General features: G+C 36.8%; 1 protein-coding gene and 1 long non-coding RNA gene across 3 annotated transcripts in view; one reads left to right on the top strand and one right to left on the bottom strand.

The window, feature by feature from the left end:
• Positions 1–2,427: 2,427 nt before the first annotated feature.
• The window catches only part of LOC108784978, a 20,126-nt gene continuing 3,730 nt past the window's right edge, over positions 2,428–18,823 (top strand). Inside the window, exons 1-2 of the long non-coding RNA XR_001941105.1 lie at positions 2,428–3,249; positions 14,657–14,661. This is a non-coding gene — a long non-coding RNA (uncharacterized LOC108784978). The remainder of the gene's footprint in view (positions 3,250–14,656; positions 14,662–18,823) is intronic.
• On the bottom strand, positions 3,731–11,788 carry ADCYAP1 (adenylate cyclase activating polypeptide 1). 2 transcript variants are annotated; one of them, XM_018553923.1, is made up of 5 exons: positions 11,035–11,772; positions 10,699–10,803; positions 8,192–8,326; positions 7,542–7,637; positions 3,731–4,048 (listed from the first exon to the last, which is right to left on the bottom strand). In XM_018553923.1, exons 2-5 carry the CDS (start codon positions 10,800–10,802, stop codon positions 3,862–3,864), a joined length of 522 nt encoding a protein of 173 aa, XP_018409425.1. In that variant the 5' UTR covers position 10,803; positions 11,035–11,772; the 3' UTR covers positions 3,731–3,861. The 2 variants fall into 2 exon arrangements, with proteins under 2 accessions (XP_018409425.1, XP_018409433.1); XM_018553931.1 differs by lacking the exon at positions 7,542–7,637 and having other exon boundaries at positions 11,035–11,788.

The following is an 18,823-nucleotide window of genomic DNA, read 5'->3' as shown; positions in this document are numbered from 1 at the left end:
CCATCTGTGATTGATATGATGATGTACTAACAGTAGGCATTCCTTAGCTGCTTTTTTGCACAGGCTTTCTTTGTCATCCATTTTAGGGTGTTTCTGTAGAAGGGCCCTTCCTACGCAGCCATGGTCACATGTGAGAAAGTGCTCTGCTGTGTTTATTCTGGAATTATATGCTAAATATACACCTATTTACTAAGTGCCAGACTTGGTGTTGGTCCATTTTAATCCCCTATATTGAGGTTTTATCCACATACGACCCTGTTCATACTTGTGCATCTTTGTTGAAACTGCATATAAAACAAAGCTTTTGGCTTTATAGTCAGTGGCACTTGAACTGCAGAAAACACAGAGGTGAGTTCATTACCATCGGCTATAATGATTCAAATCACATAATTAAATTTGCATGCAGTTTCACATTCTTTTAACACAGCACTAAAATGCTGGAAAACGGGGTGACAAGGGTTAGTTGTGGAAGTTTACTGCCAGTAGAAAAGAGTTTACCTTTCTTTATCATGATTTACAATAAATGCTTGTTAAACTGCAGTGTTTAAAACTGATTTAGTACACACCATATTGCACAACTAATGTGTTCTTTGAAGTAGAGGATTGTTTTTTCATTAGTAAAGAAACCTATAATGTTATTTAACATGGTAATGAGGGTTTACTCTGTAATTTGGCTGGTTTGAAGAAAGATTACTTTCCAGAAGATAGAGATAAGAAAGTATCATTGTCCATGTAGTCTGCCATCCATTAAACCCACATGGATTACTCAGACAGGCTTGTGTTTTTCCCAGTAGACTACGGAGTCTAAAAATGGAATCTAATATTTCCAGCATCACTCGCCTATAATATGCACTCGCATCAGTCTTCTTCCAGAAGAGATTCATAGTCTACGTCACTCTACTTCCATCATCAGATACTTGACTGTCAGTGCGGTAAATACTCATGTTGAACACTTAAGATGGAACTTTTATAATCTTTGGGAATATGCTTTCCACTGATCTTTTTTATGTTTAGGAAAAGAAAAAAAACATATTTCCATATACACCGACATGACACTTGTTATTTGGTTTAGCATGAGTCAATGTAATGCTAAAATCAAGATAAGATGTTAAATAAATCCTAGTTTTCTTACTTTAAAACAGTATTGATGTTATGCTCGTTAACAGTACAGAAACTTAACTTAGGAAAGGCACTGGGGAACCAGGGCAAATCTTCAAATCAAGATAATCAACTGTATATTTAATGATTGCTTTGGCATAATGTATTTGAACAGATCTAATTTGTATTAATTACTATATTTACAATATCCAAAAAACATATTAGTCTTAACAAATACAAAAAAACTGCAATCGATTTTGTGTACATATAAACATATATCCAATATAGTTCCGCCTTTTAAGACCAAATGAATTAAATAAATGTAAACATATAGAATAAATTGAGCTAAAGCTTTTAGTCAATGCACAAATGTCATTTCATTTAAATTACCTTTCAAACAGTAGACAAAATTGCATTGATTACAAAAATTTATTAACACAAGCTTTGCACACTTGATATAGCATTAATCATTTTTTAGTTCTAGATAGGTGTGTCATAAATTCACTTTGATATTAATAATTCTGTTGCACACAAAATAGACTTACATCTATGCAGATCATACTATATTAGATCCAATTCATTTAGTAAGGCTGTTGGCTTTGCTGTAAATCATACAAAGGTTTGAATACTAAATAGATGATGCAGTAACTACTCTACTCGACTAGGAAAGCAAATTAAACCCTATGTCAATTCTACAGCTAACACACAATATAACCCTGTCTACTAATAACAAACACAGGTGAGAATCTACAATACAAGCTGATGTGTTGCAGCATTGTAGGGCCACTAAAAAGCCATCTGTGATTCGTGGCGATTTAAAAGGCGAGGAAAGGCACGAAAGCTGCAAACTGCATCCTGCGTCACATTGCTTGAGGAGAATGCAAAATGAAAGACTGATGTCATGCACAGGACTTGGGTGCAGAATGAATTCCCATGTGCAATTCTACTGCTGGCAATAGGATCAGCTGGCAGTGCTGAGCCACTATGGGGGAACTCAAGTCTAGCTCCTTTGTTTCATCATCTTCTGATCAGACTCGAAGGAAGAAAAAGCTGAAAGATTTGTTACACTTTCTCTAGTGTTCCTGTTCTTCATTTAGACATTGGTGACTCAGATGAAGTTTTCTCTTTATGTCATTTTAAGTCAAAAGAAAAAAAGTATTTACACTCTCTAGGCATGTATATCGACAAAAGCATGATCATGATGGGAATGATACAAAGCATGTCGCTTTAGACCTCAGTTTTTTTGTGTTTTTTAAAACCGAAAATGCTTGTGAATACTACATGTTTATATATATAGATATAGATATATATATATAGATATATATCTATATATATATATATATCAATATATATCTATATATATATATATATATATATACGACAAAATGTGGTTTTATGAAATAACTTTTACTAAGCAATAAGCCATAATGTAGAAAAATACATTTTACCTTTTAAAGACTCAAAAAACAAGGAACAAAACTTTAGTAGTAGTGCATAATTATTTAGTAGTAGCTACAACAGGGGATCCTATCTTTACAAGAATTTGCATAAACATAACACTTTTTTGTCACAATATTTGAAATAAATGAGTCAAGGGATGACAGTACTAAAATGGTGAAAGAGAGGGGTGAAAGAGGCAAAACCCCACAAAAGACAGCAAAAGAAAGAAATCTAAGTTAGAGCTGAAGAAATATTTTGGTAGATTCACAGGATGAGAAGCATGGACAGCACTGGAGAGAAACACATTATACTTTGTATCACGTTCCAATACCAAGCTGCCCATTGTCAGTGAGGTAATGGACCCATTCAAAAAGTAGTTTGTTCATTACTTCCCAACTCTGTTGACAGGTCCACAACCGTGTACTTCATTTTGGGCAGTTCCTTTAGACTGCGCTGTACCTATTTCCAGCTTTCATATTAGCCTTTCATTACAGAGGAGTTGTCCAAACCAACCAGTCACATCTGAGGTTACACTGGTTTATTTGCTAATCGACAACACCACATTATCTCATTTGCTTCAACTTTATAGGTTACAGCTCGCTGTCACTGAACCATCAGGTACATGTTGCCAGGATTTCTTTGCTATGTGGCCCAATCCAATCAGTAAGAATATTGACAATTTCATTGGGGTTTGGAACTCCATTAAAAAAAGTATTTCAAAAGGAGTCCATAAATTTGGTAGAGCTGTTGGGTTATTAGGGGACTATTTAGGAGACATAAATACATAAAAATGTGAAATTAAAGACAGCACCACATTTGGTTAATTTAAGCAGAGGAACAGTGCCCTAGAAAGCTTATAAGGGTCTGTGCTAGGACTCACGAAGGGTAGAATCTCCAGTCTCTTTCAGTGATTCTCCCAAATCCTTATAAACCCTTGTACTAGGTTCACTAGGTCATCAACATCTGACCATCAGCAAAAGGTTAAAATTAACATTCTCAACCCTGTTGTGGATAAAAATACTATCCATTTAATTTCAAGTTACAAAAATAGGAGCAAAATATTCAAAACAATGATTGTCTTTTTTTCTCTATTTCTTTTTCTATAAAAAACATAAACAGCAGGTGAGAATTTAGTGCTTTTATACAAAAGAAAAACAATATTATTATCAAAATATTCATTTAATGGCTTTACTTCATACATAAATACATGTTTGTAGATAACACAGGAGCGATGATTGTTCAGTCAGTTTGGAGATGACTTTTTTTGTTTTGTTTTTTTCATTTTGTTGGGGCTGTACACACAGGGTGGCTGGTTGCTCATCGCTACAAGTATGCTACTCGTCGTCCTTTATTTTTAATTCTTTGTTTATACCTTTTCCCCAGGACTGCTGCCAAGTATTTCTTGACAGCCATTTGTTTTCTGTAGCGGCTGTAGCTGTCAGTGAAGATGCCATCTGAATGTCGTTTTGATAGGGGTTCCGAGTCATCTTCCAGGCTGCTACTCACTGCACTGCAATGGCAAAAAGCAAGAGTTGCAAACTACAGTAATATCTCTCTACACTGCATCCAACCAGCTGTATCTGCCCACATTAACTCTATACTGAATATACTAAGGCCTACATATGGAACATGTCATACCATGCACTCCTAAAACTGCAAAGTTCATGGACTGCCAAGTACTTTAAAAACACAACTCAACTGTTTTTGGGATGACATGAAGTAGATGCATGTGATACAAAATCTTACAAAGCCACTAGTCCTCCTGCAACCAACTCTATCTGCACTGTAGTTAACACTACCAGCTCAACTATTCAAGGCTCTAAGGGTGTCCCAAAATGTAGGAAAGGCTGTAGGATGACTGAGTGGATTAGCATTAGTCTTTTACAACAGGGAATTACAACATTAAAAGCCTAAGACATGGATACATATCAAGCTTATTTATCAACAGTTGTCTTAGACAATCCATTGCCTCAAATAAACTAATCAGATTCAAACATTCTCTTGAAAAATGAGAGATGAAGAGTGGAAGCTTAAAATTATTGGTATAATTTGGCACTTTGGCCTGTCGGTGATTTTTTTTATCCCAGAGGAACTTTCATAAATAAAAATCGAGACCACAGAGGTAGTGAACACTAACACATTTATCTAACATTACCCACAGTGGTGTCAGTTAAGAGTTCTAAATGCCACTCTGCTACCAGAGTTCGCAAAAGTGACCTCTACATGAAGCTTTGTAAGTCTAGATGAACTAAAATGTTATTTTCTATAGATTTAAAGAGTTGCTAAGGTCATTTGAACTAATTTACTAATGTGTACTATGTTGCAATCTATGCATTAACCCATGTAGGTAGTCAGACATTACACTTGATTTGATAACATGAACAAAGCTGATAGGTTACTGGCAGCTGAAAAGTAGCTATCAATTAGGTATATGAAATAAACAATCTTTATGAGTTTATTTTCTGTTATTTTTTTATGTGTCACATAACATTAAACAAAAGCAGAATTTAATAACAATACTAAGGGACATGTTTATAAAGCAGTGAATGTGGCATTCACCCTATTCACTGAAGGTGAATAAATCCTTGTAATCAAAAACATATATACCAGAAAAATTAACCTGCAGTGAATGTCACATTCAAAGCTAAATATATACCCCTTGATGTGACTTTATCTTAAGCAATATTAACTTTTTGCTTATTGAGCTCAGGTGCATATCCCATGGTTGCTAGATTAATTCCAATGTATTAACAAGGTGCAGGATGCTTGCCCTCAAACCTTTTTTTAATATGTCTACAGCTGTCACCTGTCTGCCAACCCTCCCAGAAAATCTGTGCCTTAGTATACCAAGTACGTAATTACTGTAACATTCACTGTATATTTCACTGGGCAGACTTGGGCAGACTGGTTTTGTACTATGAAATGTTTTACATATACTAAAATATCTAAATACCCTATCTTGTATTGAAGATGATAAATGTTTTTTATGCTCTTTGTTTGAGATATTGGGGTGGATTTACTAAAGGCAAAAAAGGCTGTTTACTTTTCAAGGGAATTTTCCGTTAGCATAGTAAATGAGGTGCAAGAAAAAATACAGTATATTATTTTTTTCATTTGCTTGCACGTAATTGGATATTCTTTGCAAAGTGAATTTTCACCACTCTCACTAAGCTAAGGGCAAATTCCTTGGCATCATACAATTCCCTTTTTTGAAAAAGGGAATTGTATGATGAAAAGTAAACAGCCTATTTGTCTTTAGTAAATCAACCCTATTGTCTGTTATTTGTTAGCAGTTCATTCATGCCTAAACATGAGCAAGAAAACTAGGTTTGTTAAGTAATTTGCTGCATACATCATGTTTAGGATGTGATTTATCCCCCCCAAAGCTGATTTATTTTGGCCTAAAACAGATGCATCTGACAATGAACCGTCTCGCCTTGGAACACAGAGGCCATAAATTATTATAAAAGGATTCTATTTTATCACCTCTGGCACCAGAATGCATAAATGTACAGCGTTATATTCTTGTGTCACAACATCAGCAGTATGCTTTTTTTATAATTAAGTCTTATCACTTTCAGGAGGCAAAAAACAAGAAAAATATCTTAATGCCAAAGCCAATTATTGCTGTGTAAATCCTGAACAAAGGGTACAAACATCTGCCACGGTGTCTACCCAGGCTCCATTAGGCAACCTTGTGCCTTGATCCTCATGTTAGACAATTCCCAAAGGCCTCTGTCTCATTACCAATCACTACAGGGCTGTCCTGCCTTTTGCTACCATAATTGCCTCTAGAGAATCGCTGTCAACAGCATGAAAAGAGTTATGCTCATCTTGTGAAATGTGTGGCAGCACATGGAAGTAGTGATTGGGACAAGGTCTGGGATGGCCTCTTAGTGTCTCCTGAATGGCAGACATTGTTATTTTGCAGTTAACTAAGCAGTGAGTCATTGCTGTTAAGGAAAACATAGATATATCATACCTAAAGCCAAACAGGCGAGTGACATTGTCAGGCAAGCCTTCTACAAGAGGAATGGCTTCTCTGCAAACTTCACAGATGTGCTACACATGAGCCCAGCCCTCCTGCATTTGTAATAGCTTTCCTGACATGTGCGTCATTAGCCAGTTAAATATGGAGGCCCTAAATAGTTATCAATACAAATCGCCATTTTAAAAGCAACTGCATTCCTACTCTGTTGCCATTTTATTTTTTTCGTGTGTGTTTCTTTTTCTGTGGAGATTTTTAAATTAGACTCTTAGTTTGCACTGCATCCATTGGTAATTTAAGGGAGAAATTAACAAAATCAACGCATGTAACAGCTCCTACACATGAAGTCACAGGTTTTACTAACTAAAAGGAATCCACATAGGGTGACGAAAAGGTTGGATAATTTAAGATGACAGTTTTGAGACAATATATTCATCACATGAATTATTCATAAGTATGAAGCATGGCCTTCCCCTGAGTGTTATTAAAATGTTACCCAACCCAGAAATCTATGCTGCAGAAAGGTACACAACGTGCTGCTTATTCCATCGGCAGAATGCTGACATATTGGACAATAAAAGGGTAGTGATCCAACCGCCAGGAATTTAAATGCAGAGCCAAGTGGAATAAATAATACAGACTACTATAATTGAATTTCTGGGGTGAAGCTGTGAAGTCTTACTGAATGGAAGCAGATGATAAAAATAAATATCGTGACATTTAAACTCCATAAATTAGAAATGGATGCTGGGTGATGCTTTCCAGCACATACTGGTTAGGATTCCCTTTAGCAAGCAGATCTTTTTGTCCTAAATAGTAGTCACAGTGGTCTTTATTTAATAGGACAAAAAGTGCAACGAATCAGTATGGAATTCTGATTGGTTGCTATGGGTTACTGCCCTTTGTGCCTCTTCACTAGTTTATTAAATAGGCCTAAAGTGTTATCCTAGAGTCATGTTTGTGGCTTTTTTTTCAGGATCTTGATACATTCTACGTTTTAAGAGCACAACCTTACCCTAAGCGTTTGGCCATCAGAGTATGCAGGTATTTCCTCGCAGACAATTGCCCCAGTAAATTCCTATAGGCTTTGTTTAATAGATCATCAGCATGTCTAACAGTAAAGAAAAAAAAATAAAAAAGGAAAGATGATTCCTGGAAATCTGACATCAACATGTGTTGTTTTCAAGAAAGAAGCATTTCTCAATGGAATGTGTGTATGTGTGTGTGTACAGGGAGGGGTGGGTGTAGCTGCCCATTATAGCTTCCTGATTATCCCTAGGCTGACTTGTCACAGGGTCATGTTTTACTCTCATTCACATGTTCTGCCTGAAACATCCCTCCCCTCCATCTCTCATCACTATATCACAATGTTCTCTTGCATTAATATACACATATAGTTTTGTTATTTCCCAGAATACTACTTAATTGCAAGATGCCACCTGATTAGCACTGCTTGTTTTTCATTTCCATAAATTTCCATTTCTCTCTTTGAATATACTTCTCCTGCTAAATAATTTGGATGCATTGCAGAACTTTCAGTATGGTCTCTCATGAGACAGAAACAGCATTATTGTGTTTGCAGATTGTATTCAGTTATTTGCATCTATAAAACAAATCAGTTTAACTATGCTTTAGGTTTTTTTAGGGAAAAAAATCGTAATTCACCTTTTTTCCGCTGGGTAATAAAACGAGTACATATCGTCAAAGACCGAGGCTGGATTTCCGATGCCAATCGGATTGTTATCAAACGCAAAGTCTGGTAGAGTGTTGCCGTCCTCATCATATACTTCATCTTCAAGCCTTATGAGCAAAGAAAAAAAAAAGAGAAAGCAGAATGAATTGTAAGCCTCTTAATTAATCAAAAAATGCATAATGACTTGATCAGTGGCTTTCAGAGCAATGTAATCCCTGGCAAAGGTTCATTTCTAGTGTCTACATTACTGGTCTTTTTTCTTTGAATATTGTTCAATGATGAGATGCCAGACGCTGATGGAAAAAGACCCCCTGAGACCCTATCAATCTGTAGGTGGGCGTGAGAGAAATAACAAGAGCAGCCCATCTGTGAGCTGACCTGAGGTTGGGGCTGGGCCAGAGCTAGCTGCCAAATCCTACAATCATTAGTACAGGGAACTGGGAGCAGGGAGGAGGTGGAGGAGAGGAAGGGGGGAGATTTGAGCACTAAGCATTGGCCACCAAGCACTGAAAATACTTAGCAGTATCATTACCTAGCTTCTCCCTACAGTAGGAGGGGTATATTTGGACAGACTGGGTCCTGACTTTGACGGGTTCGTTTGCTTTCATGCCAAGATCCTCCTCAAGATTTTTTTTTTACTTTGTATCAGTTGGGATGTAGGTCACCGTTAGCTATTTTTGTCAGTTTGCTCTGGCAGCGTTATTAATAATAGATGTTTCGAAAGTGTTTTACTCTTGCTAAATCTGGATCACAGTTTAGCTGTGTCAGATTCTCAGCACCATAGACAAATGATCTTGGGAATTATATAAATTAACATAGCCAAAGAGGGAGAACATGATACACACCCAAACAAGCTATGATTACTGCTCTCATTAACCATAACAAACATAGACTGTGTTTTGGCCTCTTGCCTCTTCTTAAACTGCAACTTCCATAATTCTCTCTAAATGGATGATAGGAGTCATGCACCAGCAACAAGTATAGAAATTCTTTTCAAGCACAATTCTCATGTAGAGCTGCACAACAATGAGAAAACTACAGTGTATAAATATTGTTTTGTATTGTAAAATGTCAAAATTTTTTTGTCGAAAGGTGTGAGCAATTTCAAGAGCAAACAATGAATTATTTATAAGTATATTAATTGGATTGTGGGATAAATCAAAGGAAAACTAAAGCCATGACTGACAAAAGCAATAAAAACGGTGATTATTTAAACAAAAGCAACAATTAAGTTATATTTTCTCCCTCATGGAAAGGAAAAGAAGAAAAATAATTTTTAATAAAGTAATTTTCTGCTAAAACTGATGCTATTTATAGAAAGATATGTAGCTTTTTTTAAACCTATGTGTGCCATAAGGAACAGTTTAATTTAAGAGCCTACAATTCTATATGTCTACTAGGATATAAGTTGCAATGTGTATTACTATATCTAACCATGCTGATCAGCACTAAGACCAGCTGAATCCTTTCATTCATTCGTAACACAGTCCCATTTATAACATTGGTGATACTTGAGGTGCCTTTGGTATCTGGAGTATTAAATTTTTCATTATATACTATTGGCCAAATTCAATGTAAACATTGGGGTGAATAATCTGTACAATACTGTTTGTATAATAAATACATTGCAGTGTCAAGACCATGAACTTATCATATTGTTCTGAATCTAGAGCAAGTTAATTCAGATCCAGGAGAAAGAAAATACATGAACATTTAACTGATCAGGACAACTGTTTTACTGGCAACGTCAATATATTCTAAACATGCTGTCATCTGATTAATTCCTACAGCACAATAGCAGCACTGCAGCTTTCTGTATCGGGCAGAGCTAGCAAGTACGAGATGGAGGAAGCACTGGGAGCTTTCCCGGCTCCTGTAGTTTGTCTTTTAAAGAGGTATGATCACTGATATTACATGCAGATATCACAACTCCTGCCAAAATGTAAAATCCTGTATTATACATATATAAGAGCTAGAGCGTTAAGATTTGTGTAGGGTTCTATTGTATAAATAACACAACACACGTATACAATGTAGGGATATGCATGAGAACTAAGAATAGGATTTTTAGAACAGTTTAGACTGCTATCTAATTGAGGACTGAAAACTAACAGATCAATTTCACTTGATGTTTTAATTGCTTAGCAGCATGTGGATACCCCCATGTCGAAATCTCATTCAGTCTCATTTGCAAAACAGTTAAATTAACGGGCTGCAAATGAGGAAACAGTGAACAAGGGGTTAACTGCAAGCTACTGTCTTACACTATCTCACACCTATACAGAGGCTTCACTGTAGTAATTTAGAAACTGCCATACATTGTGCAGAGTAGGAAAAATAATAGAAAACTCAGCTTGTCAATTCACTAAAGCAGTAGAGATTGTGTGCACCTAAGACCTACCTTAGACCTACACAAATATGGTTGTTCAGATAATTGCAGGTTTTTCATGACCGTTATTGCCTCTAGTCTTATACATACCTAAGTGCTGGGTACTTGAGTGCCGTAGGTGAGGAGTGGACAGTGCAGTGCATTATTCCGTACACCAATAGCCAGACAAGCAGTGCTTTCCTGCACATTGTCATTCTGTGGGTGAGAGAAGTGGAGGAAACACTTTCAACAAGCTCTTCTCATTAACTCAGATCGATGTGCAATTTAACCTCAATTAGATCAATGCATATTCAAATAGGGCAAGCATAATATTTACCTAATATACACAATTCTCTGATTAACATATCTTATGGTTATTAAAAAATCTTTATCAAATTGCTGATTCTATCCAAGTAATAAATATTTGAAAGCATGCACGATTCTTACCATATAAAAGAAAAATTCCACTGTGTTACAGAAAAACAAAACGTGATGAATTGGGTTCCAAGTTAAAGCCAAGTGTTTCAAGTTTCCGTAGGGTCTTAGAATGTGGTCTGCATTGCCTTGTCTGACAGGTTAGGAGGACATGAAGACTGACTGCTATTCTGATTAAAAGTTTGAATCAAGCAACAGTTCCAAGGGAAAAAACAAAGCTCAATTCCAGATAAGTAAAGAAAAAGAGCAGAGGAACAGCAAAATCAAGGATAAAATGCAACCTCCCTAGCTGGAAAAGTAACTGAAAGAAACACAAAAACAAGAATCTGTTGCTGTTGGTAAATAAATACGAGTGAGATATAAAAGCAGTAAGCCAGGGAGGCAGGAGAGCCTGGTGCAGCCTGTTATGAGTCTTGGACTGAGATGCTAACAATGAGATCAGATCTTCTCTAAGATACTTCTCCTGAGGCGTTTCTCTAGATGCTTTCTTCTTCTCCTTCTTGTGCTGCAATTCAAGTTGACCAGCCCTCCGTTCTTGTATGTATATACATATATTTATATATATATACACACACAGGCACCAAGAAAAGATATTTGCTGCAAACTTCACTTTAGGAAGAGCCTGCTTTGTCAACGTTTGTCTGCATATTACCTTTAAATACCAGCTATTGTTCGTGATTCGGTGGCGCTCGCATTTTTATCCATGGATCAAACAGCTTCCCTTTTTTTCAGAGTGTAAGTCACGTAATGATCCGGTATCAGAAAAGACGTCATCAGGCCAATTCCTCTAGGAACATAATAGCAATTCTCATCTTTCCTCACAGATGATCCGATCACAGTCAAGTTTTCTTATAAATATTCTGACATACAGATTACCTTTATTTCAGCCACATTTGTGGGTTTTTTTTTTCTTCTTTGCCAAAATTTAGCAGTTAATTATTTCTGACAGCACAGGTGACAGAAGAATGCAGTTTTCATTGTACATTACAAAAAAAAAGTGAAATTCAGAAAAGCATTGAAGGTTGTAGGAGATGTTTCTGAAGTGATTAATTACATTATTGTATACTACAGCTGGAGTTATATGTGTGTGCTTCAAATACATACGAGAACACGCAGGAACAATTAAGTGAAAATCACAGATCTGCTAAAGCAGTATAAGGATCTCCAGAGTTTCCTTAAATGCTTAATTTTTTTTAAATGAGATAATAATTGACAGATTTCACTTATGGCTTGAAAATCTCAGTGGGTTTAATTAAAGGAGCTGTTCGTGTGGTGGTAGTGCTGAAAAGGAATAGCTTCTGGTTAAAAGCACTGTGATCTGAATAATTTCTAAGACATGATCAAACCATCTGTACAGATGAAAAAATACTCTTTTTATCCACTCTTGGAATTGTTTACTTGTTATAAAGAAAGCTTTGTGTTTAATACAATAAAACGTAGCATTGCTTAAAAGACACGATATACAATAAAATACTATTTAATGTCAGTGATTTTTTATTTAGGCACATAGCTGGATAACAGGGGAATAATAGATTAACTGTTGATTTTGCATGGGACTCTTTGGGGAAATCCCCCATTAGGCATTTTAGACATTAAATATTGCTTTTTCCTGTCTATTCCTTTTTTTCCCTCTTCATTTACAGAAAATGACGTACGAACACCACAGTTACGTAGGTAGACCACCAAGATCCTCCCTAGACAATATGCTTCGAACATACTGTTCCGGCGTAAATAATACTAGCAAAGACATTTACAAGAATGCAGAATATGATGAGCAATTCAATCTGTTCTTATAGCTCATACAGGATTTTTCAATAAGTGCAAAGTGCAGTAACTCATAGCAACCATATTTCATTCATTTTTCATGGTGGCTGTGATGTACTGAATGGTGAAAATTAATATGGGCATGCTAAGACTTACCACACTGCATATTGTCATTATTGTTCTTTGTTCTCACTTATCAATATTCTTCAATATTCTATTTCAGGCATTGGAACAACATAAACTACACTTTGAGGTTGTATGTACAGTTCATATTTTCACTACAATATTATTAACAGGCTACATTAAAAGACCTGTCTGGGTGATTTTACTTATTTACCTATGCAATCAAATTACATTTTTTAAATATTTTAAAATAATACATTTGATGAATTATCTAATCTGGTAAACTAGTGGTTATTCGATATATACGCTAACAGCAGCACGGATTAAGTTTTTAAACAAGGCTTAAGTTTAACACAATTTCTGGAATGTCTGCAGTGCTTACGTCAAAAGAGAAGTGATTAAAGGGTACCACCATGTGGTCAATAGCATTATTACTACTGAGCTTATGTATGGCAACAGGCAGTTCAAGCAATGGCTAAAACAGAGGTTTATCCACCTTTAAGGCTACAATGAAGAGAAACAATAGATGTTCAGACACTTTTATGGCAGGTAAAGGGAAGGGGGTTTTAGCAAATATTGATGAATATGTGCAGAGATTGATTAAACTTGAGATCAGCTTAAATGTTTTGATTTTTAATTCTAAGGTATGAAATATTACTTTGTTTTAAAGAGGCAAGGTTATTTGCTGCAAGCTGTAACATTTTTTTTATGCTGCAAACTCTTAATCTATAAAACCATTGACCGTCTTTCAGTAAACTCATCCAATATACATTGGCAAAGGCTTAACCACTTGCTGACCGGAGCATTTTCTTACTATTTGCGCACACATGATAAAATATACATTTTTGGCTAGAAAAAAGCTTCAAACGCCCAAACATTGATACATGTTCTGAAAGCAGAGGCACTGTAGAATAAAAAAATGCTAGCTGCAATTTTTTATGGCTCGCGATATTTGCGCAAATGTTTATTAAACCAGTATTTTTAGGATAAAATACACTCAATTAAAATTTAGTGCACAGAAACATAACATAATACCCAATTTTTTGGTAAAATATGAAAGACAGGGTCACGCCGGGTAAATAGATACCAAACATGTCAAGCCTTAAAATTGCATCGCCCGTGAAGCCGCAAAAAACTTAAATGCCCCAAAATTCCCACAGGTACAACTTTAAACACTTTTACCGCTCATCAATTTAGTGCTAACAGTGATTAATGGCTCTAGACTTATTGCTCTCACACCGACGTTCACAGTGATATGTAACATGTGTAGCGCAATTGTCGTTTTCGCACGTAGGCGCATCGACGCGTGTTTGCGTGTGTATGTGTGTGAACGTGGGGGCGGGGGACTTAAAAATATGTTTTTGCATTTTTTTATATTTCTTATATATTAAGTTAATTTTTTTAAATTTGTAAACACTTTATTTCTTTTTTTAACACTAACTTTGTTGCTATCACATAGGGGGATAACAAGTCCCCTACATAAAAGCAGATAGGGTGTGACAGCTCATCTTTATGGTTGTACAGGTCCTCTTTATGCTTGTACATTAACAGCCATCGCCGGCTGTTAAAAATGATACCAAGAACACAGCTGCTGCTTCAGCCGTGTTCTTATTTTAACCACTTCTGCGGGCCGCTGTCTATAGACGTATTGCGGCCCGGAAGTGGTTAAAGAAAGTTCAGGGCCACTTGTGGTAGTAATACATTAAGTGTTGTTCTGCTGCAAATGTGTGTTTCTCCAAGATGTAAGAAAGGGTCAAGAACATTGCAGACTGCATCATGCTATGAACCAAATAACTGGATTACATGGCTAGTGTCAATTTTTTACATTCACTGGAAATTCCCTGTAAAAATACATTAAAAAATGCACATACAGGGTGTTGGTTATAACAGATGTTTTACTAAAGGCAAATAGGCTGTTCATTTTGCAAGGGGATTTTTCTTCTATCATCCAATATGTGCGTGCATATAATTTAATTGTATTAGTTATGATTTTAAAATAATAATTTTGTTATTTTTGAGTGGGTATTCTTTGCAAAATGAATTTTTAAAACATTTCACAGCACAAGGGAAATTTCCACTGCAAAGTAAACAGCCGATTTGCCTTTAGTAAATCAACTCCATAATGTCTATCTTCCCTTACCTGTATACTGCATATAGTAACACTTATCAACGTATAAATATGCCATAACATACCCCTTCAAATTGTTTTGAAGTATGAAAAGCAAGAAATGTTTCCTGTTACGTCACCATTATATTCCTTGTCTGACCAACAATGGAAACTAGTGGTTGAGTTCAGCAACTGGAACTGTAAGGGGAACATTGGGATCATAACAGAAGATGCAAAGAATCTCTTCAATCTACTGAAATGCAGCCATGCCATCATTCTACATCCTTCTAATGAATATACTTACTTATTGGTAATTTTCCTATCCTGACGCAAATAGATGGTAGCATATGAATGGGTATAGCTCCGCCCCCGCCCAATCACAAGACCAGTTATACTATAAATTAAAACATGCCTCCCAGGTCAGCCATTCTCGTAACAAGTACTCAATGCGAGAGCCATGGGAGGGTCCCATATGCTGCCATGTATTGATGTCAGGAAAGGAATGTTTACAATTTTCTGTTTTCCTGACTCCAACATGGCAGCATAGGAATGGGACATACCGATCACAACCAGGGAGGGTAATGCTGATATACGTATTTATTTCTACAACTGTTAAACACATTCAGAACCCAAATTTATCATGGACAACACTCCTGGATAGACCTTGTAATGTGACAGGAACATGGACCAGGTTACTACCTTCCAGAATAACTTTGGAGGTACACCACTAAATTCTATCCATAAGGATGATATCCTTCGGAAAAGCGAACCCAGAGAATAATCTGTGGCTCCATCTTCTTGACCAGTCACAATGTATGTGACCTAGCGGATGCAGAGAGACCTTTTCTGATACTGTCAGAAAGATGAACAGGTTGACCTGGCAGAAAAGGTAACATCAATGTACTTCCTCAGCATAGCAGTCACATTTAGGGCATGAGCTGAAACAAAACTTTATTCTGGAACATTGACAGCAATGATGTGCTATTTAGATAGAAGGATCCTCCAACTACTGGATGATGCTGGGAGAGAGATCTAGAATTACTCTGTCTGGGAATCAGTAGCAATAAGGTGGTTTTACATGTTACTGTCCATACTGAATAAGTTTGACCTAGACGAAGTCGAGGAAGGAAGAACATATCCAGCACTATTTGTAAATCCTAAGGGAAAAGAAGCGACTTGCCTGAAGAGTGAATTCTTGCGCTATCAAATAATTAACTGCCCATTGTATCTCAGAGGATGCAGACAGAGGGTACTGACACACAAGTGCATATTACTTGCCTGAAGAAAGTCCAAGATATCTGTCATGGCAAGGTGAAGAGAGACAAAACTTTTTGAGCTTGTGAAGTCTATGAACTTATTATTCCACACTGTAGAGCATGTGGCATATACTGTAGTAGGTGCTCTAGCATTCAACAAACACTCAATGACTGAAGATAAGTAATCCAACCTCCAAGCCATTTAAGATAGTTTTGGATGTGTTTGGACCTGCTGTAGAAGGTCTGCATTTTTAGGATGACTAGAAGATTCCAGGTTCAGAGGCTACAAGAGAGGTAAACCTGGACATATGGGCCACAGGCAAATGATTGCTATCACCCTACCTGGATAATTGTGGGTCCTATTTAGGAACCTGAAACCGTTGGGACTGAATTCAACACATAAGAATTAAAATATCCACTACCTCTGCCACTACTCCTGCCTCTTGACAAGGTGTGTCTGCAGTCTGTGCTCTTTGGGATTACTATCAGGATGAAATCTGGATAACCCACTTGCTGCTGATCCATAGCAAACTGCTGGATAAGAAAACATTCATTGTTGTCCAGGGCTTTGTGGCTTATAGTGTCAGCCAGGAAATTCTGGTGCGTTCAGTGCTGAATTCATGATTGGAGGTACCTCCATCAGCAGTAACCATTTACTACATCTATGAGCAGACACTAAATCTATAGAAAAAACATCATACTGTTGTTCATTGAACCAATACGGAGGCTCCTTGGATCTGAAAGGCTCTCTGAACTCCAAGATGCTGGAGACTTTCTTCCCCAATGGATGGTCACTTACCTTGGACTAAGAGGTTGTTCAAGTGATTCGCACATAAGAATCCATTATTAACACTATCACTGGATAGGTACATTGATGATGACAGTTTAAATGGGCTCATCAGCCTCAGTTTGGAATCATCCTGATCCCCTGGCACAGGGAATGTTTTCTCTGTTGTCTGAAGAATCCTGTTGGAAGACTTAGGAGTCTATTCACTAAGCTGCCGTAGGCAGCCTATAACTCTAATTTCACTATTTAAATTGATCCTGTCAACTTGAGACAATTGGACGCCAATGAATAGGATAGAGGCTTGACCTGCCTCAAACCAAACACTAAGACCACTTGGTTTTCCCCCTTGGTGATCCCTTTAAATTTGATCAGAGCCTAACTTAAGATGTTCCTGTGGACTGCCAGAGTATGAGCATGCTGAACAATCAGCAGGATGTCGCTGCAAATAGTGGAATACTTGAAACCTTGTTACAAAGAAAGCAGTAACTGGATATAATATTTGGAAAATCACCTTGGAATGTGGCGAGGCCAAAGGGCAGATAAACAGACTGAAAGTGGAACTTTATAATGGCAAGCAAGACATTAACAGCGCTGAGGAACCACAGGTGAAAAATATTGACATGAAAGGCAACAAAAGAGTTAAGGCACACGATTGAACCTGACAGACTTAGCAAACACATTTCTGTAGGATCCAGCTAAAGCTTTAGTAGCAGAGCTACAAGTGGCAGCAGCCTGCACTCAGCAAGCACCTCCAGGGTTAAAGCACCACAAGCAAGCTAATGGATGCTTTAAGCAAATACCTGCAAAATTCAGCGTAGGCATTAGCAGCACCACAGAATCCCCATGGTCCCTGTGTGTGTTATAAAAAAGCCACCAATCCAAGCTCGCTCATGTGATGGACAATAATCTCATGTTTTACTAATTTGTATTGATATTGTAGTCCATCACAGGACTGAGCTTGGAGCGGTGGTTACTTTACAACACACACAGGGACCATGGGGAACAAAAGTAGCCACCCTCCAGAAGGAAGGACAGTGACAGTATGAATTCAGAGATGATTTGAGAATCTGCAGATACACAAATAACATACATTTTTGATAATAGTTAAGATACTTGAATGCATTTTTAAGATTTAACTCCTGAGTTTAGTGGCATTTTAAGCTCAATGTCATAGGTTATGAAGATATCTGCTACTCTATTTATCCTTATGAGTAGGACAAAGCCTGGATATTGTAATATTGTTTCTGCTCACATTTTATTCTCTAAGTTTATTCCGTTTTCAAACAAAAACGGTATATTGGCAAACTGTGGTACAAATAAAGAGGGAGGAGGAAGAAAAAAGGGAAAATTAATAATAGAGGAACAGGAAAGAGGAAGCCCTACAGCCCAAATACTAGGAAAGCACTGGAAAAGCCAACTTAAGATATACTGATTGTTTTATTTGTCACATCAATAATTATATTATAGGGACTGTAAAAATGGAAACTATGTGAAAACATGTTTTAATCATCACATGAGCCTAGGGCTTTTATAAATATAATATACCAAGAATATAACTAAATTTCCCTGGGTCAACATTTGAACCACAGGCCCATGACATTGCCTTGTTATTAATAACTCCTACCAATGTCAGCACAAATGTCTCATTAAATAGAACACATTTGTGAAGATGAAATCATTAAATACACAATGATGCATTGGTAGAATGAAGGGGAAAGAGATGAACGTTCTTGGATCTGACTCATACGAACACCCCTCCCCCCC

This window comes from Nanorana parkeri, unplaced genomic scaffold (assembly GCF_000935625.1).
Source record: "Nanorana parkeri isolate BGI_ZX_2015 unplaced genomic scaffold, ASM93562v1 scaffold7, whole genome shotgun sequence".
NCBI lineage: Eukaryota > Metazoa > Chordata > Amphibia > Anura > Dicroglossidae > Nanorana > Nanorana parkeri.
The sequence above is the reverse complement of the archived record's forward strand: the minus strand, read 5'-3'. Positions and strand labels throughout refer to the sequence as shown.